General features: G+C 63.4%; 3 protein-coding genes across 10 annotated transcripts in view; 1 reads left to right on the top strand and 2 right to left on the bottom strand.

Annotated features, from left to right (window-relative positions):
• AK8 (adenylate kinase 8) overlaps positions 1-3,626 on the bottom strand; it is a 47,369-nt gene extending 43,743 nt beyond the window's left edge. The window contains exons 1-3 of the mRNA XM_084898659.1: positions 3,514-3,626; positions 2,111-2,195; positions 111-160 (exon numbers count right to left, since the gene is read on the bottom strand). Coding sequence (XP_084754785.1) covers positions 111-160; positions 2,111-2,195; positions 3,514-3,597 — 219 coding nt within the window. The 5' untranslated portion in view covers positions 3,598-3,626. The remainder of the gene's footprint in view (positions 1-110; positions 161-2,110; positions 2,196-3,513) is intronic.
• A 142-nt stretch (positions 3,627-3,768) lies between these two features.
• SPACA9 (sperm acrosome associated 9) lies at positions 3,769-12,142 on the top strand. 5 transcript variants are annotated; one of them, XM_084898671.1, is made up of 5 exons: positions 3,769-4,333; positions 7,677-7,849; positions 10,087-10,289; positions 10,782-10,929; positions 12,008-12,142. In XM_084898671.1, the coding sequence occupies exons 2-5, from the start codon at positions 7,700-7,702 to the stop codon at positions 12,017-12,019; spliced, it is 513 nt and encodes a 170-aa protein (XP_084754797.1). In that variant the 5' UTR covers positions 3,769-4,333; positions 7,677-7,699; the 3' UTR covers positions 12,020-12,142. The 5 variants fall into 5 exon arrangements, with proteins under 5 accessions (XP_084754797.1, XP_084754796.1, XP_084754798.1 ...); XM_084898670.1 differs by having other exon boundaries at positions 10,779-10,929; XM_084898672.1 differs by having other exon boundaries at positions 3,769-4,358.
• Positions 12,143-13,354: 1,212 nt separating this feature from the next.
• The window catches only part of TSC1 (TSC complex subunit 1), a 33,351-nt gene continuing 21,130 nt past the window's right edge, over positions 13,355-25,575 (bottom strand). For 3 of the 4 annotated variants that reach the window (XM_084898646.1, XM_084898648.1, XM_084898647.1), the window contains exons 9-23: positions 25,318-25,493; positions 24,417-24,529; positions 24,030-24,141; positions 23,623-23,741; positions 22,348-22,417; positions 21,900-22,001; positions 21,124-21,682; positions 19,548-19,591; positions 18,814-18,980; positions 17,849-18,031; positions 17,054-17,164; positions 16,349-16,471; positions 15,393-15,580; positions 15,163-15,324; positions 13,355-14,904 (exon numbers count right to left, since the gene is read on the bottom strand). In XM_084898646.1, coding sequence (XP_084754772.1) covers positions 14,349-14,904; positions 15,163-15,324; positions 15,393-15,580; positions 16,349-16,471; positions 17,054-17,164; positions 17,849-18,031; positions 18,814-18,980; positions 19,548-19,591; positions 21,124-21,682; positions 21,900-22,001; positions 22,348-22,417; positions 23,623-23,741; positions 24,030-24,141; positions 24,417-24,529; positions 25,318-25,493 — 2,785 coding nt within the window. In that variant the 3' untranslated portion in view covers positions 13,355-14,348. The remainder of the gene's footprint in view (positions 14,905-15,162; positions 15,325-15,392; positions 15,581-16,348; positions 16,472-17,053; positions 17,165-17,848; positions 18,032-18,813; positions 18,981-19,547; positions 19,592-21,123; positions 21,683-21,899; positions 22,002-22,347; positions 22,418-23,622; positions 23,742-24,029; positions 24,142-24,416; positions 24,530-25,317; positions 25,494-25,575) is intronic. The other variant, XM_084898649.1, reaches the window with a different exon arrangement.

Genomic DNA, 25,575 nt, shown 5'->3' with positions numbered 1-25,575 from the left:
AGAAGTCGCCGAGTGCGCCTCGTCCCGCTCTGGGGGTGTCGCGGTGTCGCTTTGGGGTCACCGTGCCGCTCTGGGGGGGTCACGTGTCGCACACGCAGGGACACACTCACAATCGTGGTCTTCCCGGAGGCGGGTGGGCCCAGGATCACGATCTTCGGCACTGCGGGAGGAATGCCCACGTCACCGCGGGCAGCAGAGCGGCCTCCCGCCCCCAGCGCGGTGCACAGCGTGTGTGTGTGTGTGTGTGTGTGTGTGTGTGTGTGTGTGTGTCCCTCGCTCCTCCCGGCTTCCTTTTCTGCAGGTGACACGCCATTTGTAATCGCAGTTCCCTCCAGAGATCTCTCTCTGTGCATAGAGGTAAGTGATCGCCGAGATGGCTTATTCTCTGTCTCTGAGGGGACACGGACACGGTGACTCTCGTTTGCCAAACTAATAACTATCAGGAACTAATAAATACCAGGAACTGATAACTGTCAGGAACTAATAAACACCAGGAACTGATAACTGTCAGGAGCGGCTGCGATGTCCCATCCCGGGGCTTCGTCTCGGGAAGAACGCTGTACTGTATTCTGTGTAAATCGGCCTCGGAAGCTTTCCCCCTGATATGTATGCCTCTCGTTAGCACACTGGACCCCGTCGTCGCACAGAGGGAAGTGGGGATGCGGGCATCTCCGTGCGGATGGAGCACAGCTGCGGGCTGCAGGGCGGCTCTCCCCGCCCAGAACTCCCACTGTGGCTCCCGCCACCCCGTGGGCCGCCGCCCCCCGCCGCTGAGGTCACAGGGTGGGAGGGTGCGTGCTGGGCTCCACATGCGGACGCAGGAACCGGAACCGGGACCAGAGCCGTGGCGCAGGGAGGACCCGAGGAGAAGGGGACGCGCCCCGACAGGAGCACTCGGGGGACGGGGGGCTCCCGAGTCTTGCGTTCATCTTGACAAGGTGACATGGCTCAGCGGCTGCTGGGGGACCCGTGAGTGACCCCCCACGGTGTACACGTGGTGGGAATGCTTTACAAGGGAACCCCCTGGCCGCCCCGACCCCGGGTCTCCACACATTTACCTGATTCACTTAGGCTGCTTCTAACCTAATTATTTATAAACAGCCACTCCCCGGCTGCCAGTGCAACCACCGCTTCCAAGGGCTTCAAAGGGAACCCAAGGCTCGCACAGGATCCGGCTTAACGAGGAGCTGATTTAAATGCACAGAAAGCCCTCGGGGCGGTCTGACCGCAGCTTTCCCCGACAAACCCGGCTCCTCCACCGCAGCGCCCGCTCCCCGCCATCGCTCCCCGCCATCGCCATCTGGGCATCAGCTCGCCCAGGGCGACGCTAAATGCCCGCTTCGTACCGGCGCTGCTGGCGCTGCGGTGAAGGGACTGCCAGCCCCGGCGTGCTCACTCGCTGGGCGAGTGCAGAGCCTTCTCCTCCACACCAGCCCCCGGGAGGCAGAGGGCTGGAGCCGGCTTCCAGGCACCACGCTGCGCGTGGCTGGCAGAAGGCGGTGGACCTGGCTCCCTGGCCCAGGCGAACCCCCCCCCCCCCACCCATGAACGGAGCCCGAGGCCTCGAGGCAGCGTCTCGGCGGGAGGCAGGGAGGCACTGCGGGCAGCTGAAGGGGTCCTCCCGGCCCCACAGGTCACGTCACGTCACGTCGCCTGGGCCCCGAGCTCACAGTCAATGTCAGTGCTCAGTCCTGCCCAGCGCGGGGGGCGGGGGGAGAGGGCTCAGAAAAGGCCGCTGGGCTCTCTGAACCTCGGGGCCCAGGTCTGGCCGTGGGTCCAGCTGACCTGCCCTTGGGCAAGGAGCCCATGACGGAAAGAATGACTATGAGTGCTGCTGCCCAGGTAGACCAGATGGCCCATTCACACGTGACATGTGATCCCGGAGTTTACAGTCGGTGGGTGCCATCGGCTGGGTCGTGGGGGAGCATGGATACTGGGTCCGTGGGCCACCCCGAGGTGTTTCCTTTAGCTGTGCTCCCGGAGAAATGAGGGGAGTGTTCAATTCCCCAGCAGCCAATTGTCCAAGCCCACCCGCCCCCTCTTCAGACCCGGGACAGAGCGGGACGGCTGCGGGGCGGGGGAGGGGCAGGGAGAGGCCCTGAGCGCTCACCGTGGTCGTTGTTTCGCTGTAAGTGTTCGATCATGAACAGCATGGGGTCCTTGGGCTGGTGGATCAGAAGTTGCTCCAGCAAGTTCTGTGGGTGCAGGGCAGACGCCCAGGCAGTTAGCACCTCAGAGGCACCCCAGTCCCCAGCTCAGGTGGCCCAGCACCCTGGTCGCCGTGGATAAAGGCCAGGAGGCCTGATCTCACCCCAGCACCCACCAATACGCCTTCCCCTGGGGACCAGCCCCGCCCTGATGGCAGCGGCTTGGGTCCATGTGAGCAGACACGGGGGAGGGGCTGTGTGGGTGCTGCTGGGGGGGCATCGGCGGGGCTGCGCCCCTGGCTAGGTCAGGCTCAGGGCCTCCTGCCTCGTCCCTGTGCTTTGCCTGCCCTGCTCTGCTCTCGTGCCCGCCAGCCCAGGCCAGGGCTGCTCCTCAGCTCGGAACAGGCTCCCTCGGCCCTCAGGTCAGCAGCCTGCCTTCCTGGCCACACTGCCTTCCTGGCCACTCGCTCCTGCGGCCCCATGTGTCCCGTCCTGGCCTCACCCTGTCCCGGCGCCAGGCAGTCAGTCAGTGCCCGAGCACATGTGGGCTGGGGCATGGCCATCGCTGCACCAAAGCCCCTCCAGGTGGGACGAGGCTTTAGCTGCCAAGAACCTACACAGCCGGGGACAGCTGGCCTCCCCCCCCCCCCCCCCCCCCCCCCGCCCCATCAGTTAACACTTTCCCCAGGAATCACAGGCTTGCTGGAGAGACAGACTCGGGCTGTCTGAGCTCTGCCTTCCTGCCCGCAGGCGTCTCGGTGGTGCGGGGGGGGGGGGGGGGGGGGGGGCGCGCGGGGGCACAGATGCAGCGGAGCAGACACAAGCTTTGGGCGCGGGCTCAGCGGCCCTTTGGCCCTCAGAGTCTGTGGCTGGATCTCCAGAGATGCAGGAGGGTCACCCGCAGCACACGTGGGGACTAAGGTCACAGGGGGAGGGGGCCCGTCAAGGCGGGCACCCAGGAGGAGCTTGGGGGCAGCCAGGAGCTCCTGGCACTGAGGAGGAGGGCAGGTGGGAAGCGCAGCTGTCCCAGGAGGCGGCCATCTCGGGGCATGGGCAGGGGCAGGGGCATGGGATGCCAATGTGAGCTCGGACACCCCAGCTCAGAAACCACCACCGCAGGGCCCTCTGGAATCCACCCGTCAGCCTCGCCTTTGGGAGATGGGGGCCGAGCAAAGGAAGGGACAGTTCCCGGCCATCCAGCCGCTGGCGGGAGCCTGGAGCCAGCCCCGTCAGGCTGCCCCGCCCCTTCCCTGCCCCTGGGTCCGCGGGGTGCGGTGTCTTCAGATCGCGGGACCCCTCAGGGTCACGGCGGCACAGGAGTCAGACACCGCAGGTCGGGAAGCCTGGTGAGTAGCAGCCGGGTCACCTGCATCATCTCGAAGATGTGGTGCGTCTCCCCGTACTGCGGCATCTCCGGGGGGATGCGGTGCGGGGCGGAGGTCGCGTCCATGCTGCCGCGTCCGCCGCTCCCTAACGACCGCCGTTGCTAAGGCAGCCGCCGCCTGACGTCACCCGCGCGCCGCTCCCTGGCGACCGCCGTCGCTGGGGACGCCGCCGACGTCATCGGTGCGCGCCGCAGGCTGGCCCCGCGCTCCGGGGCCGGTGCTTCCCGCGCCGCGCCCTCCCCTCCGCGCGGGTCCGCGGGCCCCGCAGGTCGCTCCCGGCCGTGGCCTCCGAGGCCCAGAGGGGCGCCCGGCGGACCCCCGGTGTGAGCCCCGGACCCACCCCGAGGGCAGAAGGGGTCCTGCTCCGGCTCCAGCTTGGAGCTCCGCGCGCTCAGCTGCACATTGTGAGCCCAAGCGGATCCTGCGCTCCCGGCCCGGGCGCTGGGCTCTCTGGCCTCAGTTTCCCCATCTGTGAAATGGAGAGACGAGGTCGGGGCGGGTGTCTGAAGAGGGAAGAGAGCCCATAGGGCCGCCTGGAGGGCCAGGGTTCCCGGGGAAATTCTGAGCCCCGGGGCCCCCGCCGCCCGCTCCGGAGGCGGGGCGGGAGGCCACGTGACCCATTGCTATGGCACCCGCGGTAACAATCTGGCCGGGCCCCGCCCCTGCACCGCGACCTCCCCACCGACACCCCACGACCTCCACGCCTCCGGCTTCTCCCGGGCCCAGGCACCCACGGAGGCACTCCGGCTTCGGGGCGTTCGGAGTGAGGCCGCGGTAGACGAGCACAGGCTAACGCGCCAGGTTCGGAACCCGGAGGGGCGCGCAGGTGCAGGGGGCCCCGAGGGGGAGGGTGCGGCCCTGGGGGCCGCGTCCAGCCCGGGGAATGGGACCAGGCGGGATGGGGCGCAGCCCTGAGTTGGGAGCCCCAGTGTCGCTGCGGTTCTGAGCTCCGCGCTGAGCCGGGGTGCGTGCCATTGTGGAGAGGGCGTGAGGCCAGTCCACCCGGATTGCCCAGAGCTCAGATCCCGCGTGCACTCCCTCTTCCCACTGTGGGAGCCTGCCCTGGGCCTCGCCTGCCTTCCCTGTGGAGTGGGGGTGCAGGAAGGACCCCGGGAGCTCATACAGCTGAAGGTAAGTACCTGGTATCGTCAGGGCACATGCAGGGGCTACTGTTAGCATGATCTCACCTCACCCTTGCACCAACCCTGAGGAACCGGTCCGAGTTCCCATTTGACTCCCCAGACGTGGCTGTGTGATTTGGGACAAGTTCCCAGGCCTCTGTCCTCCTCCGCGGATCACAGAGCATGCGAACCCAAAAGCCCCTTGCAGAGCCTCCAACCCCAATGCCCTCGTATTGGAGCTGGGTAAACTGAGGCCCAGAACGGGCCATCGTCAGCCAAGGTCACTTGTTCATCAAGGACAGAGTCAGGGCTGGAACTCGGCGTCCCGCCTCCTAGCCAAAGCCTCGGCCACCAGTGGCCGCCCCCGAGAAGCTGGAAGGGCTGCGTCCTGCCTCCCCGTCGGAACGGCGTCCTCAAAGCCTGCAGACCTCGGGGGGGCTTGTCAGACCCGACCGCAGGGCCCCGGGGAGGAAAGGCAGCCCCCGAGCGGAGGTGGCGGGAACCGAGCCTGCGGTGTGCGCGGGGAGCCTGGGCTTGCTTCCTGGACATCTCAGACGGCTGCTCCCTCATTTATTTGAGGCCCTAGGCGCTTTCCCTGCCTCGGCGTAATCTTCCTCAGCAGCCTGGGAAAATACAAATCAATTACAGCCGGAAACCTGCGGGGTAATCACTTCCTCCCGCTCCGGGACCAGAGGGGTCTTTCATCCCGGCTAATTTGGCGGCAGCGGCGCGTCCGGGACGATCACTTCGGAAGCTTGTCACAGCGCTTCCCGCGGCCCTGCTGGCGGTGTCACCGCCGGGATCAAGCACCCCCAGCTTTCCTCTCGGGGGCTCTGGGGGCCACCACCGAGGCGGCGCTGTATCCCTGCGGCCTGGCGCCCCGGGGCGTGGCAGGGAGCCAGGCCCCACCGCCTGGAGCGAGGAGCAGAGAACAGTGAGGGGGGGGAAGCAAGGCCCAGGGGTCCAGCTAGTGCGTGACCCCTTGGAGGGCTCAGGCAGACTTCCGGCCCTGGTGTCCCCCCACCCCCTCCCACAGCCACCTGAGGCCGGGCGTGCTGGTCTCTGTGGGCCATCTCCGAGGGGAGGAGACATCGAAGTCAAGAGCCCAGAAGTTATAGTCAGGCGGGGGGTGGGGGGGATTCTGGGGTGACCTCAGCTCCATCATCTGCCAGGAGCATCATGGAGTGCCCTGCTCACAGGGCCGTGGGGAGGACTTGAGGTTGGGCATGTCCAGGGTTCTAGAGCCCCACCAAGCAGCCTGTGGCCCGGGGAAGATCAGGATAAGGCCCGGCACCTGCACACGCCCCTGGGTCCCGACACCCCCTTCCGCTCCCTGGCTTCTCCTCCTCCTCCTCCTCCTCCTCGTTAGCTGCGCCCTGATCTAAACCACTCCACTCCCCGATCCTTCCTGCCCCCCTCACGCTAGGCCGGGCCTGGGGAGCCTGAGGCCAGGGGAGGCACAACAGTAACCGGGGTCTGCCTCCAGGTGTGGGTGCAGTATTTGCGGGATGCGGCAGGCGGTCAGCACACAGGGGCCCCCACCATCGGCTCCCCACCTGTGCCCCTCAGACGGGGCGGTGCTGAGGGGGAGGAGGTGGCCTGGCCCTGGGCGGGCGGTCCACTCGGCTCTGTTGGCAAACACCGGCACCATGGCGCCCGGGCAGACTGGCCGCTGCCGTGACATGCATTCCTTATACCAGCACCCTCAGCGGGCCCGCCCGGTTCCCGGGGCGCAGTGGTCAGGGTCCCCTCTGCCGCCGCTCCTTGACGGCCACTTGGCTGCAGTCCAGCTCCCGCCCAGGGCTTGGCCGCCTCCCAGCCTCCCGGTTCTCTAGTTCACTGCCCCTCCTCCCGGACGGAGGCCGTCTCTGTCTGTGCCCGCGTTTCCTTTCATCAGGACGCCATCTCCTCTTGCCCCAGAGATGCCTCCCTGGCCCAGCCCTGCTCCGGGCTCAGGTGCTGAGGGCCACACAGCAAAAACGCCCCCCAACCCCCAGCTCCAACCTGCCCCCACTTCTCTGCTGGGACCTGCCCGGAGGCCTGGACTGTGTCCTCCTGACCCGTCCTTCCCCGCAGCATCTCACTGGGATCCGCCTCCGGCCCAGCCTCGGACCCTGCTCACCGGGGGTGCGTCCAGGCCGGGGCTCCAGGTGTGCTGGGACCCCAGCTGCCGTGGCAGCTTCGAGGATGCAGCTGGGCCCGCAGGCAGCCTGGAGCTTGGGGGGATGGGGGGAGGGTCTGTGGAGCAGGTTTGCTGTGACATCCTGGGTGTCAGTGTCCCTCCGGCCCCCCGGAAGTGAGGGGTGTTGATCTGCTGAGGCCCCTTCCAACTCTGACATCCCACAAGCCCGTGGCCTGGCCCACGCCGCGTGTGCTCAGCAAAATGATGCCCGGAGGGCAGAGCCCACCACAGCCTCTCCGCTCCCCGAGTGAGCCCTCCCCTCCCAATCGGGGTGGGGAGGGGGAGGCAGGGCAGGGGCCAGCCGGGAGGTCAGGCCTGCCCCCCGCCCAGAGCTGGGAAGTGTCCGCCAGGGCTGGCCCCGCCCCTGCCTGGCCCACCGCAAAGAACCCCGCAAATGGCAGATGTTTTAACACAGTTCGGTCCGAGCCGATGGGTGCAGAGTTCACAGGCCGGGGCACACACCCTGATCCCAGCTTGTGCTGACACCACGGGGAGGCACTGGAGGCTGTGTGTACACAGGTGTGTGTTTGTGTGCATGGTGAGTGTGTGTGTATGTTTGTGTGCATGGTGAGTGTGTGTTTGTGTGCATAGTGAGTGTGTGTGTTTGTGTGCATGGTGAGTCTGTGTGTGTGTGTGTGTGTGTGTGACACTCAGCCTGGACAGGCATTGCCGTCCTCAGGGAGGAAGGAAGTCACATGTCCTGGCAAAGGCTGTGTACTCGTGCGATCCACGGGCCCAGCTCTCCTGGAGGGGCTCACTCCCTTCTCTGCAAAGTGGGGTGACAGCAGCCCCTGCCCAGGATGTGGGGCCCGTGAGTGCTCAGCGCTCGCTCTTCCCCCAGGCCCCGGCCGCGGAGGAGCCGGGATGACCATGAACGAGGCGAAGGAGGCGCTGCGGAGCATCGAGCAGAAGTACAAGCTGTTCCAGCAGCAGCAGTTCACCTTCGTGGGGGCGCTGGAGCACTGCCGGGAGAACGCCCACGACAAGATCCGGCCCATCGCCAGCATCGAGCAGGTGCCCCCCCCCCCAGGCGGGCCGGCGGGCGCGGGCAGGGCGGGCCGGGACCGGGGCCTTGCCAGGCCGGAGATTGCCGGAACCATGAAAAGCTCTGAGGCCCAGGGGGAGCACGTGCCAGCCTCAGGGCTGGGGCGACCGGAACAAAGGGGGTACAAATGTGGGCTCAAGGCTCAGCAACGGGGCCTCCTCCCCTCTGCCCCAGGCCTCCTCGGTGACGGGGCCAGTGACCGCCTCTCTGGGCCTCCGTTTCTGCGGACGAATGAGCTGGCCCTCGGAACACACCCAGGGCCGGGACCCGGATGTACCGAGGGACAGACCCGGAGGTGCCCGCTGCCGGCTCCACTGGGTCCGAGCACGGCGTTTCCATTAACCCGTGTCTCCCGTGTGTGTGGACTGGCGGGCCTCGGGGCCTCGCACCCAGTGGCGGAGCCTCTGTGTCAGGAACACACACCCACACCCTCATCCCATCCACCCCTCTCCCATGGAGAACAGCTCCCCCTATCGGCAGCACCCCTTAAAACAGTTTCCCCTAATTTTTGTAAATATTTCTCCCGGTTCTTTAACGGGAAAAGGCTTCGGAAAATGAACACGACCTAGACCGGGGTGGAGGGGTGGGAACTGGCGGAGGAGGCCCGAGAAGCCCTTTGCCCTGACATGCAAGGCCTTCGGGGTGAGTTCAGGAACTGTCTAGCCAGGTAGAGCAGCTCGTTTTGAAGCTGATGGTTTTGCATCACCTGTGAATGATGTGATAAACTCCACAGGGCGCTTGGCAGGGACAAGGTTCCCACCCCTGGCTTAGACCCGTGGTCGGCAAACTGCGGCACGTGAGCCACATGCGGCTCTTTGGCCCCTTGAGTGTGGCTCTTCCACAAAATACAGTGCATTCATGGCTCATGCGCAGAAGTCGGTTTTTTGCCTGGGCGAGTCTGTTTTGAAGAAGTGACGTCAGAAGTGGCTCAAGGGGCCAAAGAGCCGCATGTGGTTCACGAGCTGTGTTTGCCGGCCCCTGTACTAGACACACCCGCAATGCTCAGCCTGGCCTGGGTGCCTCCGGCCCACGGCCTGACCCACGTCCTGCCAGCCCGCCCTCCAAGGCCCGCCATCCGGCACCGGGCGGACTTCTGTCCCCAGAGGAGCACGGGAGACTCACCTGGGCTGGGGCTCAGCGGAGGCTTTTGGTCTAAGTGGCCCCACAATCGGACCCTCCACCTGACGTGTGGGCTCCCCACCCCCAGCCCGCCCTCCACGGGGTACACACACACAGCGGGCGGCCAGTGAGCTCTGTGCTTACAGCGCAGCCCAGGCTCGCCCATGACCCACCAACTCCCCCAGCCCCTCTCTGGGGCAGGTGCCAAAGCCTGGGCTGAGGCGCCAAAGCCTGGGCACGTGGGAAGGACGTGGGGTCGGGTGGGAAGACACCCTCGAGCAACAACAGGAAGCCGGGTCCAGACCGAGAACTCGTGGGTGCTGGGCGGTGGGGTGCCCCGCCCACGGGGCCGTGGAGAGAGGGGAAGCCATTTGAGGGGAACCGAGCAGGGAGTCCCACCTGGACGGAGCCGGTTCCCCCCGGCGTTGGAGGGAGGGGTCCGCGTCTGCGCAGTCTGGGTTCGGGCTGCAGGGGGCCTCCGCCGGGGCTGTCCGTGGGGAGGGGGCCAGCTTTCCCCGCGGCGGGTCACCTCAGCTCCGCTGCCTCGGACACGGGACAGACACGGGACAGACGCGAAGGGTGTCAGTCGGGGGCCAGAGGCGGGCTGTGGCATGAACAGCCGGGACCAGCCCTCGGCTTCGGGCTCCGGCTTAGGTCAGGGGCCTGGGGAGGCCGGGCTCAGCGCTCCCAGCCGCCACCGCTCGCTGATCAGTGAGGACGTGAAGCTCCAGGTGTGGGTGAGAGCAGGAAGCACCTGGGCTGCTCAGCGTGCTGCCCCCGCACCTGGGCCCTGCAGGCAGCCAGCTGGGTGGTGTCTGCCTTTCAGATGCCACAAGCTGCCTCTCCCTGTGGCCCTGGGAGCCGGAGGGCCCGAGGGGCTGCTGGACGCTTGTCCCATAGAGCAGGACCCAGGCTCCTGCCTGCAGCTGGCTCACCGTCCTGCCCTGCAGCCCGGCCCCTGCCGCCCTCACTGCCCTGCAGCCCGGCCCCTGCCGCCCTCACTGCCCTGCCACCTGGGCCCCTGCAGCCCTCACTGCCCTGCAGCTGCCAGCTCCGGCCCGCCCCTGGCTCACGGTGCTGCCCACAGGTGCAGAGCTACATGGAGCACTACTGCACCAACTCCACGGACCACCGCATCCTGCTCATGTTCCTGGACATCTGCACAGAGCTGAGCAGGCTCTGCCAGCGCTTCGAGACCCTGCACGCAGGCACCCCGATCACCAACAACTTCCTGGACAAATGCAAGACTTTAGTGAGCCAAAGCAACGACCTGAGCAGCCTGAGAGCAAAGTAGGTCCCTCCGGTCCTGGTCCCGAGCCTGGGTGTGCTCCTGTGGGCCGGGGAGGGACTGGGAAGGACAGGGAGGAACGGGGAGCAGGGCCTCTGCGGGGAGGCAGCTGCGTCTGACGTGGTGAAGCCGGTGGGAACTCCGAGCCCCGGGACCCGCCGCCCAGAGTCCCAGGTCCTCAGGGAGCTGCTGAGAGGCTCGGGAGGAGGGTCAGGGACACAGTGTGGTTTGCAGCTGTTGGAGCAGGTTCCACAGCCCCTCCAGATCCTGCCAACTCCTTCCCACCAGGACCACCTGGGGCTCGGGGTCCCCAATGGCTGACCCACAGCATCCGAACAGGGCACCCGCGCAGTGCGTGCACAGGACCCCCCCCTCCCCCCCGCCCCCGGCGGTGCGGAGGGAGGTCAGGCTCAAACGCCCTCCCCGCGGCAGGCAGTCGCCTGCCGCAGGGCGGGGAGTCCCCCAGCGGGGCTCACGGCCCCCTTGCCCAGCAGGTACCCCCACGACGTGGTGAACCACCTGAGCTGTGACGAGGCCAGGAACCACTACGGGGGCGTGGTCAGCCTCATCCCCATCATCCTGGACCTGATGAAAGAATGGATCGCCCACTCGGAGAAGCTGCCCCGCAAAGCGCTGCAGCATGTGAGTGGGCCCGCCACGCCGGGGCCCCCCGAGCCGGGGCCCCCCGAGCCGGGGCCCCCGGCGCCGGGACCCCCCGCGGCCCCCGTGCCTTCTGCCGAGGCCACAGGCACCCGGGACCACGGTACAGAACAGCCCTGCAGGCAACTTACAAAAGGCAGCCTCAAGCCCAGGGGGGCAGACCAGGGGTGCTCAAAACCCCCCTGGAGACCCCCTGGGGGGAAACTGTAACCCAGAGCCAGTGACCTCGCCCCGCCCGCCCCGCCCCGCCGAGGGTGCTGTCACTAAACTCAGTGTCTAGTGGTCGCCCCATTTTCACTGGCACTCACTGTCTCTGACACTCATTAACCCCAAGGGGGCTGCCCAATATATAGGGTGTCCCCTAAAAATGTATACACACTTTAAAAATATATATTTTTTAAATTGACTTCAGAGAAGGGAGAGGGAGAGAGAAACATCAGTGAGAGAGAATCATTGTCTGCCTCCTGCACGCTCCCCCACCACCACTGGGGATCGAACCTGCAACCCAGGCCTGTGCCCTTGACCAGAATTGAACCTCCTGGTTCCTAGGTTGACGCTCAACCACTGAGCCACAGGGGACGGGCTGCACACACGCTTACCAGCTGATTGCTCAATGGATGTCTATTCCCTTCCAGATCTAAGCCACTGGGATGAATACCTATTCAAAGTGTGTGTACCTTTGGGGGGACACCTGTATTGTTGAGACCCTCGATCTCTCCCTCGCTTTCACTTCTAACTTTCCCTCGCCTTGGAGGGCAGGCTCCGGGCCCGTGAAGAGGAGCCCTATTTGGTGGGGGGGGACGGGGTCCCAGGGAGGCTGGCAAACAGCCAGGGTTCTGGCTGCCCGCACCCCCTCGGCCAGCCCCCGGCTGCAGGTCCAGCTCTCCGGCCAGCCGGCCGAGCTGAGCTGTTCGCCGGCGGAGCCGCGGCTGTCCCACCTCCCAGGCTGCTGTGGGGCACTCTGGGCGCCGGCCTCGGACGAGCCACCTCCCCTGCCCGGGCGCGGGACGGGCGCCTGGTCCTCACCGAGGCCTCCCTGACGGCGGCCTTTCCTCTGCAGGGGGCGACCTAGCGTCCGTGCTCTTGTTCCTCGGGGCTGCGGCAAGAATAAAAGTGTTCCTCCCCACGTGCCTCCTGGTTTGTCCCTAAAGGAAACGCCTTTATCCCGAGACCCAGCACACAGGGCAGAGGCCTCGCCAGCGAAACCGCTTGCCGAGCGGCCCCCGGACAGAGCAGGCGGCCAAGACGCAGGGGCCGGCCGGTGCCGCCCTGTGTTCCAGACCCCCCTCGGGCAAGGACACTGTGCTCGCCGGACAAAATGAAAAGCTGCCCGAGTCTTCCTCTCAGGGGCGCTGCTGCCCCCTCAAAACTCAGAGCAGCCTTTCCAGGGGCAGCGGCGGAGGCACTGCCTGACAGGGCTTCCCCGGTCCTGCCCCAGCTCGTCCCCAGGAAGACAGGAAGGCCAGGGCCAATCTACCAGGTGTACGGGCAGTCTTCCCCTCCCCCGCTCGCCCCCAGGTGCAAGGCCCGCCTCCTCCCGGCCCCACAGAGTTGCTGGCCGGGGCCACTGCACTCCACAGCCTGGCCCTTGGCGGGGTCGCTCCACATGACTCCAGGGCTCAGCCTGAAGCCTCAGGGGGAGTAGAACCCAGGGCCCCAGAATCAGCTCCTCGGGTCAGGGCTGCTGCAGAGCTGGGCAGACAGACCCTGGGCGGGAGGGCATGCCAGGGGCCAGCACAGATCTCCGTGGAGCCTCTGCCCGGGCCTCAGCCCCTTCACCTCGCTGCCCCCGCCTCCCTGTACTTTTACCAGTGGCCCATTTTTAGAACTGCTCTTTCTCCCATGGGCTTCCTCCCTGCCGGCCAGTGGGGGACATGCAGTGACAAAATCACCCGCTCTCCCCATCTTCCGAGTGTGGGCGGGACAAGCATTCAGGACGGGTTTCGGGACTGGCCAGCTGCCCTGCAGCTCTGCTCTCCCCTGAGGCTGAGCCCGGCACTGGAGTGTCCTGGGTGGCCAGCTTCCTCGGACACTGCAGCTAACGGGCAGTGCCGGGCCCGCTGACCGCCTCTCCCAGGCCGGGGCCAGTCAAGCCTGCAGACCGGGTCCCGAGGTCAGCTCCCTGCATGGGATGCGGGCCTCTCGCCACCCAGGCCCTGGTGAAGGGACGCCAGGGCATCTGTCCCCCTCTGACAGAGACCCCCCACCCCCGGCTCCTGTGCGGAGCTCCAGGTTCGGGAGACACCCCCCTCCCCCCCTACCCCCGGGGAGGTGCCTTTCCCTCCTTGTGGCCATCTGCGACTTGGAGCAAGGAAAACAGCCGTGTGTCCTCGCTCCCCCCTCCCCCAGCGGCCCCCCTCAGGCTTTGGCCCCACCCCCCCACTCCCCACTGGACACCAGGCAAGAATTCTCAGGCTTCCGGCGTTTATTTCAGGAGCATCTGCCGAGTTCCACTCTGCCAGCCAGCGCTCTGGCCGGGGCCGCTGCCCGAGCACACTGGGCGGCAGCCGGGGGTCCCCGAACTGGTGTAAGAGCTGTTACCTTTCTGGTGGCCTGGAACCTAGTTAGTGAGGAGCTCTGAACCCTGAGAAGCCAGGTCGCGTGGGCTGAGAGGCAGCTCTGGGCCCATCAGAGCCGTCCTGCTGCAGCCACAGAGAAGCCGACAGGCGCCCAGGACACACGGACGGACAGCCACCCCGGCTCGGCCAGCACAGCCCTGCCCGAGGCGGCTCCTCCCCAACCCCCTTCTGCCTGCAGACAGCAGGTGTGCCCCTCACCAGCCTGTGGTCAGACCAGTACCAGCTTTCGAGCAAACACCAAATAAATAAGAGGTAGTGGGGAAGGGGACGGAGCGTCCCGAAGGGGAGGCCCGGTCCCCGCAGCGCCAGCTCCGAGGTCCCAACAGACCTTTGTTCACAGACCCTCCAGGGAGCTTATCGGAGCCGCCAGGCCGGGAGGGGACTGAACCGTTGTTCCTTTAACCCACTGACTTAGATGCTGAACTTCAGACCAAACCAGCAAAAGACGCCAGCTGACACGCTGCCTCCTGGCGAGGGCGCACCTGCACTGGCTAACATGCAGCCAGCTCTCCGGCTGCAGGGAGGAGTGGTTAGAGGAGTTTGGCCTCATATTGCACTGGTTCAAAGGGCACAACCTCGGGGGGAGGAAGAAAACCAAGCGTGAGGAATGCAAACTGGCCCTCGGTTAGTACACGCTGCGAGGTCAATGGGGGGGAGGGAAGAGGCATTTCCACGCCAGAGCCGGAAACCGTTCTGCACTCGGGCAGCTGTCAAGGCCTCCACCCACTCCGCCCTGGGCCGGCCCCTGGGGCGGGAGCAGCGCCCTCGGACACCCACCCCCGCCGAGCCTCAGGCTTTGTTAACACTGATTGGCCGGCCAGCTTAGCTGTGCTCCTGGTGGGCCTCGTTGTAGTCCATGATGCGCAGCTGCCCCACACTGTCCGGGCTGGGGGGCGCGGGGCGCGGGCCGTCAGGGCTCAGGGGGGTCTTGGCCTCCACGCCCGCGTCCACGCCCGGCTTGAGCGTCTCAGAGAGGCCGCTGCCCGTCACGCCGTCCTCGTCGCACTGGCTCTCGCTCTTGTTCCGGAACAGCTCTCGAGCCTTCATGCCCAGGAAGCTTTTGGAACTCGGCAGGGAGCCCACTGTGGCGGGGATGCTGGCCGAGGGCTCGCCCACGGCCGTCTCCCAGCGGCTGCTGAACGGGCCTGCCCGCTGGGCCGGGGGCTTCTCCGGCGTGGAGAGCTGGCTGCTGCTGCTGCCGCTGCCGCTGCCGCTGCCGCTGCCACTGCCGCTGCCGCTGCCGCTGCCCCCGCTGCCTCTGCCCCCGCCGCCCCGGGTGCTGCCAGGTCGGGGGGGCCTGGTCTCCCCGTTGTGGCCCGACACCGCGTCGCTGTGCCCTCTCACGGGACCCGAGCAGCTGTTGTTGCAGCAGTCCGGCCTGCGACAGAGCGGAGCGGCATGGGTGACGGCGGGCCGGGGTCCGGAGGTGGGGCTCACACCGACACCAAACTCTGCCGATGGCTCACGTTTGTAATGGGCTCAAGGGAGGTTCTCACAAGGACACCTAATCACAACCCGGTACACGGACACGTCTCAAACAGGGACTGGGGCCCAGGAAAAGGGACACGGGGAGATCACAAAGTGTCCTGAGGATGGGGTGCGGGGGGCTCTGAAATGCACAGCCCTCTGCTCCTACCTTTCTTCCGCTGCTTCCGCCGCTTCTGTTTTCTCAACTTCAAGTTTCCTCAGGAGGCCATCTTTCTCCAGCCTGCCGTACAGGTCTAAGACCTCCAGCTCAAACACCTGGGTGATGCGCTTCTGAGCCTCGTACCGGCTCTCGGCGGCCTGCAGCTGGCCCCTGGAAGACAGGGCGGCGAGTGGGACCCCCGCCGCCCCCGCGCCCCGCAAGCCCCTCCCGCGCGTTACCTGGCCTGGAGCTTCACGTCCTCCAGGTACTTCTTCTGCTCCACCAGGAGGTGGTCCTTCTTGGCCAGCTGAGCTTCCAGCTCCAGCACCCGCCTCTGGGAGGTGTCGAGCCTCTGGCTCTGCTGGAGCGCGTAGCTCCGGTGCTTCTCCAGCTCCTTCCGGTACGCAGCCTTCATCACCTCCACTTCCTGGGGGAGGGGCCGAGTCAGGCCGGGGCACTGAGGGCGCTCAGGTGCTCGAACCCCAGGCCTGGCAGGCGCCCTGAATCAACTCCTCAGAGGTTCTCAGCCTGTGGTTCCCGGTTCTTTCACCAAAGCGATTATAACGCCCAGGAAGTGGGAGCCGGGTTCCGGATGAACTCCCGTGTGACCGGCCTTCCCTCTGGAGGAGCCTGGCCTGCGGGCTGCAGGCTGCGGGATCGGGGGCAGCCCCGGGATGAGCCACGCCTCTGGGTCTGAGCCCTCACAGAGCGTGGAGGTGGGCTTGGGTGACGGAAACACCTGAGTGTGTGCTGACCCTCACTCCCGGCTCGCTCACTCACACCACCCGGCTGTCTACACCGGCACGAAACTGTCCCAACGCACTGCAGAGCCACTGATTCATAAGACCGGCTTGTCCCTGGCCTGGCCACCGCGCGAGCCACCAGCTGCTGAAACTCCATCATGGAGGACAGGCACAGTGGTCCGTGCTCTGGGTCCGGAGCGCCCGTGCCAGACCCGCTCCCCTCCCTCCGGGGGCCTGGGTGAAGAAGGGAACCCCTCCTCGGTGCCACTTCCACCAGCGGCTGCACGGACACCTGACTGAACCTCAGAGCGGCCCGGGGGGGAGCAGGCTCGTGTGATGCCGAGAAGTGCTTGCTTGGCCAGGCCGGGGAGAGGGGGATGGGCACCAGGGCCACAGCGCCATTTTGGGAAACGAGTCAGGAAACCGTTCGGTGACCAGTGAGGGCCGCCCACCTTAGTGGTGTCCGAGTGCTTGTTCTGCAGCTGCTCCAAGTACAGCTCGTTGACCTCCCCGAGCACCAGCAGCTGCCTGTTGAGGAACTCCATCTGCTGCTGCACCGACTCGCTGTTGGAGAGCTGGCCAAAAACAGGGACAGGCAGTGAAGGACCCACCGCGCACACTGGCAGGCGGCCACTGGGGGGCAGCAGCTCTCCACTTGAGCGCCAGGGCGGAGTCCACAGCTCCGGGGTTGCAATTCCTACCCCTCAGCTGGTGTAGAGGGGCCTCCAGGGGCGATGAAACGGACAAAAACGCATTTTAAACGGAGCCAGCGAAAAGGGAGACGTGCCAGCGTCCACACCGAGGCGGCCACCATGGGCCGCGGGGAAAGGGGGCAGGACCGCAGCAGGGCCTCGGTCCCGGGAAGACTGGCCGCTCCTGACTCAGTGATTTCTAGTAGCGCAGCGAACCTGAGAGATTCACAGCTCAAAGCTCCGAACCAACTTCAAACAGGTGCGGAGAGGGCCTTCCGGGACACTAACAGGCTCAGCAGCTCCCAGCATGGCCCCTCCACCGTCACACCAGAATGTCTCCAGACCTGAGCGCTGTCCCCTGGGAGGAAGGGACAGGCGCGCCCCCTGCTGGGGACCCCTCACTGACACACAAGCAGCACTGTCCCTGTGGAGGCGGCCAGCGAGGGGCCAGCGTCGCCCTCTCACCTTCTGAGACACCTGGCTGAGCAGCAGCTCCGTGTGGCACACCTTGCTGTTGGCCTTCTTCAGCTCCAGGCGCAGCTCCGCCACCATGTTCCTGCAGTCCTCCAGCTTTGTCTGCGCAGGGAGACCAGGCTCAGAGCACCAGCAGCCGCCCACCCGGGAACCGGCTCCTGCTCCCTCAGTGGCCCATCAGGAAATAAGTCTTAGTTGTAAAAAAATAAGCTGTGGCGAGTTCCTGGCTTGTTTAACCAAAGCTTCAGATCCCCAGGCTCCAAACTGCACCAAAGAGCCTGGAGCGGGATAGCAAACGCCCCTGAACCAGGCCGGAGGGTTTATTTTTGAGGAAAACACAGCGACACCTGCTGGTCATCACGTGCACTACCAGCGGGAGGTCCTTCGTGGGATGTCGCCCTCTCTCGGCAAAGCTTCGAGTCAGGTGGTCAATGAACCAGATCAAAAAGCGGTGGGAAACGGGACCTTCCAGGGACCCAGGGCCTGCACCTGCGGTGTTCCAGGGCGCACACAACACTGGCAAGCGGCTGTGCCACTGAAAAGGGAACTAAAGCTTTCTTAAATTTATGTAGGTTACTTTAAACAGCTACTAGGCTGTCAGGACAAGCAGCGCCAAGTTGTTTAGATCCACCTGAGAAGCAGAACTTCTCTGGCTGCGGAGACACCGAGGGAGCGGGGACCTCTCCCTAAGTCAGTGGGCCTGCGCCGGGCCTGGTGTCAGGGAAGCGGCTCGCCTCGGTGGGAGCACCTGGGGGTGCCCGAGGGGGACGCCCGCACAGCGCGTACCTGCAGCTCCTGGCTCTGGTTGTAGAACTCCTCCCGGTCGTGCTGCAGCTGCCGGATCTGGCCGTGCAGCTGGGCGACCATGGTGTCCCGCTGCTCCTGGAGCTGGCTGTACCTGGCTTGCTCTTTCTGCAGACTGACCTTCCAAATCTGGATTTCTTTCTCCTGCAACTTCAACTGGTCTTTCTGGCAGAGACCAAAGATGTCGTCATGTTAGCTGCCTTCCCACCTGGGCGGTGATGCTCAAGTTCAAATGCAAACATTTCTTCTCAGGTCTTAGCTGCCCTTTACCCATGCTGCAGGCCCAGGACCGGACCGCCGCTCTGTCTGGCTGGGCTCCAGCTCTAGGGCTCCCACATTTGCCCTCAGGTCACTGAAGGGACGCACATCACGCTGCTCGCCCCGGCCAGCGGGTCACTCCTTAGTTACCCGCTGGGTGACAGCTGCCGCGGGCTCACCTACTTTCCCAAGTGGCAGAGCCACGGCCAGTGTCCAGGTCCAACTGGCTGCACTGCGTGCCACGCATTTGGGGCCATAAAACAGCTCAGGAGAGCTGCTGTCACATTTGGGAAAACAAAATAACCTTTGGCCCTGTTATCATCACAGCCAATGACAGATCAACAAAAAACACAGCCAAAGGACTTGTATGCATGAATGTAAGCCGAACCAATGGACATAATCACCAGGGTTGTGAGGACATGAGTGGGGGAGGGGGGATTAATGGAGGGATGAAGACACACATGTAATACCTTAATCAATAAAGAAATTAAAACACACACACACAGGCACGCACACACAAAAAAGCAGCTGTCCCCGCGGCTTCCAAGAGCTGCCGGAGCCCAGAGAGGCAGCCACTCGCGTGCGAACCTCAGACAAGGCGGGAGCAGAGCCAGGGTGGGAAGTGACTGGCTCAGGGCTGCTCCTACCGCAGCGAAGGGCCCTGCCCCACCCCACCGCCCGGCGCTCACCATGGCTGCGTTGTGCTCCTCCAGAGCCGCCGCCCGGATCACCCTGCGGAGCAGCCGCCGGTTCCGGACGGCGTGCTGCTGCCTCTTGAATCGCTCGTAGAGCAGCTGGTTGTGCAGTAGGAGCAGCTGGTTCCGGAGGGTGCGGATCTCATCTGAGGGGGGAGAGCCTGGTTTTGAAGCAGAGGGAGGAGGCAGAGAGGCCTTTTACCTGGCGTTCAACCAAGCCCCCCCCCACCCCCCGCAGGGTCTGTCACCCAGGAAACAGTGTTTACAAAGAGATTGCCGCCCCCTGGCCAGGACCCGGGGGCTCCCGGCAGTCCCCGCGGGAGTGAAGCATCACCACCTCCGTCCCTTACTAAGGGCACGACGCGGGGACACTGAGCACGCTTCCCTTTTCCCCACAAACTGGACCCTCCGCGTCCACGTCTGAGCTCCCTTTTCTCCGTTCCTGGTCTGTTCCCTGAACTCCCCAGGACCACCCCCTGCTCTCGGGGCTCGGCATGGGGTCTGCACTTCCCGCAATTCTGCTGCGAAGCGCATGGTCTTTGCACTTCTCCACAACAGGAGAGCGGGCTGGACAGCACTGACAGCCCCGTTAGTAAGCACACGGTGACGTGGCTGGAACAGGAGCCAAGCGGGAATCTGCTTCCTACAGAGCACCTCCCTCGTGGACAGGAAGGCGACAGGCGGCAGGCCCATGCGGGCTGGATCTGGAGCGGAAGTAACAACTTTACCTCCGAAGTGGGTCCAGTCGACAGACTTGCTGGGTAGAGACAGCCTGGGGAGAAGGTTTGAAGCACAGAGTTACGGTCTTACGTACCTGGGACTGTCCCTCAGCAGGTCAGGTTCTCCTGTGGCACAAGAAAGCCTTCTGCTCCCAGTCCCTGCGGAGCCAGCCGAGGAGCCTGACAGCCCACTCGAGGGAAGGCCGAGGCCACGGGCCGCGCCCAGAGCTCACTCTGGGGCTGACGAGTTCTGCTCAGCTTCCAAGGTGACTGGTGACCAAACATACTGAGAGCTGCCCGCTTTCAATCCTCAATTGAAACACATGGAGAGCAGCTCTGGGTTGAGACACTCCTGTCACCGAGTTTAAGGAAAAGAGGAGGTAGTTTACCTGGGCCTATTATCCTGAATGTCATTAAAATACGATCTTAGCCCAGCTGGCGTGGCTCAGTGGTTGAGCATCCACCTACGAATCAGGAGGTCACAGTTCAATTCCCAGTCAGGGCACAGGCCTGGGTTGTGGGGTGTGCAGGAGGCAGCCGATCCATGCTTCTCTCTCACCACTGATGTTCCTAACTCTCTCTGTGAAATCAACAGAAAAATATATTTTAGGAAGAAAAAAAAAAGGCGAGGGGGGGGGGGGCGGCGCGCGGAATCTTAGCTCTGGCTGGTGTTGCTCAGTGGTCAGAGCACCACCTCAGTGGGCTGTCCTGTACACCAGAAGATAGCAGGTTCAATTCCCCATCAGGGCGCGTCTGGGAGGCAAGTGAGTGATGTTTCTCTCACATCAATGTTTCTCTCTTCCTCCCTCTCCAAAATCAATCTTGTTTTACATACATATATATATATATATATATATATATATATATATATATTTTTTTTTTTTTTTTAATTAAATAGATCTTTATTGCTCAGATTATTACAATTATTTCACACACCCCCCCATCCAAAATCAATCTTAAAAAGGAAGACAGAGAGAGATGTTAACTATTACAATCTCTGTCAAATTCTGCCTTAGGTTATTATACAGAAGGCAAATGAAAACTAACATTTCCCAAGAACCTGCTGAGAAATGGCCGAGAATTCAAACTTCCCTCACGCCTTCCTCGGACCTCCTTTGAAAAGGGGATAAAAAGAAAGGTTGAAGAAAAAAAATAAAAAAGGGTTAAAAAGAAGAAGGATTGAAGAGTGTCTCACAGATCTCAGAAATCACGAGCGCTGAGCCGGGCGGGGCCTGAGCTTGCTTGAAAGGCTGATTTCTCTGCCACCTGATGAGTGCTGGCAGCGAACAGAAGCCCTTGGCTAGCAGGGGGGCCTGCGGCCAACATGCCTGCATCTGAGATGTCACCACCTCGCCCTCCGCTGCGAGAGCAAGCGTGGAGCCTGACCGTCCTCAAGAGCGCAGTGCCAGGCAGCCTACGCAGAGGCAGGACGACTCGTGTCAAAACGGGCGCGAGGACGATCCAGCTCAGTGTGCACGTCTGCAGGACACAGCCCCCGGACGGAGCACACTGCCTGCGCCCTCCCACGTTCTCAGGTCACTGGGACAGACCCTGCGGAGGACGGAGCCCCTCTCAGCGGCCTCACCTGCTCAGCTCCTTGCCGTGCGCATCAGCGCCCTGCTGGATCAGCCTGTCCAGCACCTCCAGGGGGGAGGCAGAGGGCACCCAGGCTCCCTCTGCGCTTCCTGGCACCTTCTTGATGAGCTCCTGGGTCTTTGTGCTGACGAAATGGTGGGCAGCCTTGGGCAGTGCCACCTCAAAGAGATGATCGTAGGGCGGGGGCTGCCCACTGCCGAGGCCCGCGCCCCTCTGAGACGGAACTCTGAAAGGGCTGGGCGTGAGGATCCTGGGCTCCGGGGGGGTCTGGCGCTCCCTGCTCCCGGCAGGACTCTCGTCAGGGCCCCCGCAGGGCAGCTCAATGGGGGTGAAGGCTTGCTTTGGTGTGTCGGGCCCCAGCTTGTCCAGGGACGAGTTGAGAGACTCGGGGTGCACACTGGTGCCCTGCGCACCGGCGGTGGCTGACGGGGTCTTCCTGGGACAGCCCAGGAGGCTGTCCTGGTAGAAGGGAGAGTCGAAGCCTCCTCGAGGAACCAGAGGCTCGGTGTCGGCGGTGGTGATCTCAGAAAGTTCTTTAGAAATTGCCGCTGAGGGGAGGGAGGGAGACAGAGACACCAGGTGAGCAGGCCGCCCGGGCAGGCCAGGCAGTGCCACCCACAGGACATTGCAGAATGGCATCCCTTCACCTGGCGTTGGGCCCAGAGTGCACCTCCCGCCTCTTCTCCCCGAGAGGAGAGACACCACGAGGCCCGGGCTCAGCTTTACCACCTCACAGCCTCCCCAGGCCAGGAGCCCGGGTGTTACCTTCCTCTTTGTCCTTCTCCATGCTGTCTTCTTCGGAGGCCAGGCCGCCTAAGAACCCGGGAAGGTCACTGAGAGGAAGTTCTTTGCTGCCAGGAAGTTCTTCTAGAAACAGACAACCCGAGTCAGAGAACACGCTGGAAAGCGCTGGGACCGAGACGCTCCTGCTGGGCCGACAGGCTGGGGGGCGCTCCGGGGCAGAGCCTGCCCCTGCCCCCGCTGACTAAGGGTGCAAACACGAGCCCAGGAAGGAAACTCCGTCCCTAACGCTCCGCGCACAGGTCAAGCCACGGCTGGCAGCCCGCACACGGGTGCTCCCCTGCGCTGGCTGAGAAGCTGTCACTGTTAGGCGGCCTCTGGGGCAAAGGGCAGGTTTGGTGTCTCTAGCCTCGGGGGTTTGCAGCCTTCCAGGACTTCCGTCCCCACACGTAACCCCAAGAGGAGACGTTACCTAGCCCGCGGTCGTTGGGAAGATGGTGCTGTCTGTGCAGGCAGGGCCGGGCCGGATCTGTTCTCTCCTCCTGCAAAGACGGGCATGTGCACGTCACTCGCGAGGCTGAGCACCGGCCTCCACGTGAGAGAAGCCCCCATGTACCTGTGCTGTCAGGTCAGAAAGCTGTTTGTCTCGGGACGCCTATGTCCTTAAACTATGGAGAACCCCAGGACCTCCTGTCTATGGGTTGTGTTCTATCTCCTGGAAGTTACTGGATTAGGAATTAAAAGTGAAGTTTTTAAGAATATTCATTAACCCTGACCGGTTTGGCTCAGTGGATAGTGTGTCGGCCTGCGGACTCAAGGGTCCCAGGTTCGATTCTGATCAAGGGCATGTACCTTGTTTCTCTCTTATCAGTGTTTCTCCCCCTCCCTTCCTCTCTGTAAAATATCAATAAAATATATTTTTTAAAAAGAACAGGCATGTACACGAAAGCGCCTTCACCACGCATGAGGCTCGAGCATCGATCTCTGGGCATTTGGCATAGACTGGCTCACCAGGTCATGCAGCTGAAACAATTCACCATTCAATACTGACAACACGAAGGCCTAGCCACACTTCCATGACCTCCCATCTCACAGGAGACCAGGGGGAGCTAGCATTGGGGGCGGATGCCAGTGTCTTAATATTCCAATTTCACCTGGAGCTGAATGTTATCACTGGCAGCAAATACTGCCAGTTGTTTATCTGGAAGAGACGGGCTCAGGGCATCACTTAACAAACTAACTGCTGGCCACACTCAGGTCTGAAGACCAGTGCCAGCCAGCGCTCCAATAAACCAGAGCTTCGGGAGGAAGAGCGCTGGGTCAGCTCTCGCATGTCCTCTTCCATTACAGGGAGTTACACAATCACGTTCCCAAAGGCCAAGATCTGACTGACGACTTTCACTGCTTTGCACAGAATCTTCTTTAGTTTTTTGGCTTTTCTTTTCTTTTAAACAAACAGTCCAGGAAGAAGACTGTGGGCCCCTGCTGTGAGTCGCGCTGAGGGGCCAGGCGCTCACCACCGTTTCTATACCAGGCGTTCCACGCGGTCAAGGGCCAAAGGGCAGCTTAGTATCACCACGCCAGCACCTCTGCCCGCGGGCCCCAGGAAGGGCTCAGCCGCGGCAGCTGCCCCTGGGAGAGCTGCCGGCTGCTCTGTGCCAGGTGTTCTGGTGAAGGCCACCACATTCAGGGCACAGCGAGCGAGCAGCCAGCCCCCGTGCTAGGGCAGAGGGCGACCCGAGCATACCTTCCGGGCGTGTGGGGCTGTGGACGGGGGGCACGGGCCGTGCACGCAGTCATCCGAATGGCAGAGCGGGGCGGGCGGAGGAGAGGTCGCCGGGGTTCCCGACGGAGTTCCCTTTCCACCTGCTCAGAGACAAGGGCAGAGCGCAGTCACTGGGCCCGCCTGCTGAGCGGCCGCGTTCCTGGCGGCCTGTCGCCATGAGGAAAGCTGCCAGCGATCACTCGTGGGGGCTCCAGGCCAGGCTCTGGTGTCTGGGTTCACTCTGCATGTTCCAGAAACCCCCAAGGTTTGCGGTAGTGCCAACATCAGGTTCACTGCTGCAAGTCCCCACACACAGTCAGACCGAGGCTGTTCCTGGTCACAAATGGCAGGGCCACCCCCACCCACAAGCCCACCCGAGGCAGACGTACCAGGGGCCCCGAAGGCTTTGCTGTAGGGCTGGGCGCAGTCAGGTGGCACGTTTCCAGGAGAGGTGGGAGGCGTGGCCATGCCGCACACCAGGGACGGGCTCCAGAGAGCAGCCTGGGAAGCATAATCGGGTCAGGATGAGCAAGACCCCTCACCCAGCGTGTACGCCCCTGGGCAGTGGCCACTGCCAGCTAGAAAGAGGCACCTCGTTAAAGCTCTACCAAGGGACACGCTGCATTTGTAAGTCTGGACTCCAAGGGAAACTCAGCCTTAAGAATAACTTCCTGAAAGGAGCAGAGTGAGATTTCCCCGACCACGTGCCAACGCCCGAACCCAATGGCCCGCGCCGGCGGCAAGCAGAGGAGACACAGGTGCGCTCGGGACCGTACTTGCGGGGCCTCGGCGGACAGCCGCGGTGCAGGGGAACTCAGAGGCGGAGGTAGCTGCCCTGGTGTGCTGGACATTGGCCGGGACGCGGAGTGCGGGGTGGAAGTCACGCTCCCTGCAACGAAAGGGAAAGAGCACACGCCTCACTGTGTGGCCTGGCGGTGCTGATGGAACACCTGGGCACCGCGTCCTCGCTGAGGCTCAGCTGGTTGGAGCACCAACGGGGGCTGGTCCCCAGTCAGGGCACAGACAAGAAGCAACCGATGAATGCATGGACGGCGGATGATGCATTGGTGTCTCTCTCTCTCTCAAATTAAATTTGTTTAAAAAATACGTCTTCTCAACTCCCAACAACAGTCCGTGCTACCAAGGGACACGCTGCATTTGTAAGTCTGGACTCCAAGGAAAAGCCAGCCTTAAGAATAACTTCCTGAAAGGAGCAGTGTGAGATCTGAGGGCGCTGGCAACCTGGGGAACGAGTGCAGAGGGGTATGCAGGGAAACCCAAGGGGCAGGGCCGGGTGATGCCCCAGTGGGGCTGCCTGCAGAGCAGTCTGGACTCTGTGCCACCCCAATTCTCCTCCGTGCAGACCCGGGCACACGGCAGTGCTGCGGCCCAGAGGGCCTCATGTGCCGGAAAAGGAGGAAGACTCCCTTACACACAGGAAGTCAAACACTTAAATCCATCTTCCTTGTTAAGCGTCGCAGACACAGCAAGTCTGCTGCACATGATCAGGCAGGAGGCTGAGGAGATGGGCCTAAATCACACTCGGAGGAGGAATAATCCGCAGAAATGGGGGCAAATTCAAATTTTAAATATTTGGGAAGCCGACCCAAGTCGTCTTCTAGGAAAAGAATAAGAAAGTCAGCAAAAACCAACAATGCGTCCCAGAGTCCCTCCTACCGAAGCTGTTCTGCGGGTCCACGTAAGGGCTTGCGGTGACGTCGGCTGCGCGAGGGGGTGGGCGGGCTGAGTTTTGGTGAGACACAGAACAGCCATCTTCGTAGGAGGCTTCTGTAGGGTCCAGAGAGATTCTGGCACACTCGATCACAACATCGTGGGTTTCTAACTTCTTCCACCTGTAAAAGGCAAAGGAAGTCAAGAAACGCAAGGTGCAGTCTGTTTAATCGATCAGATACATACGCGTGCTGACTCCAGCCA

Source organism: Pipistrellus hanaki (assembly GCF_964339955.1).
Source record: "Pipistrellus hanaki genome assembly, chromosome: 11".
NCBI classification, from domain to species: Eukaryota; Metazoa; Chordata; class Mammalia; order Chiroptera; family Vespertilionidae; genus Pipistrellus; species Pipistrellus hanaki.
Note: the sequence above shows the minus strand (reverse complement) of the source record. Positions and strands in the feature narration are given on the sequence as shown.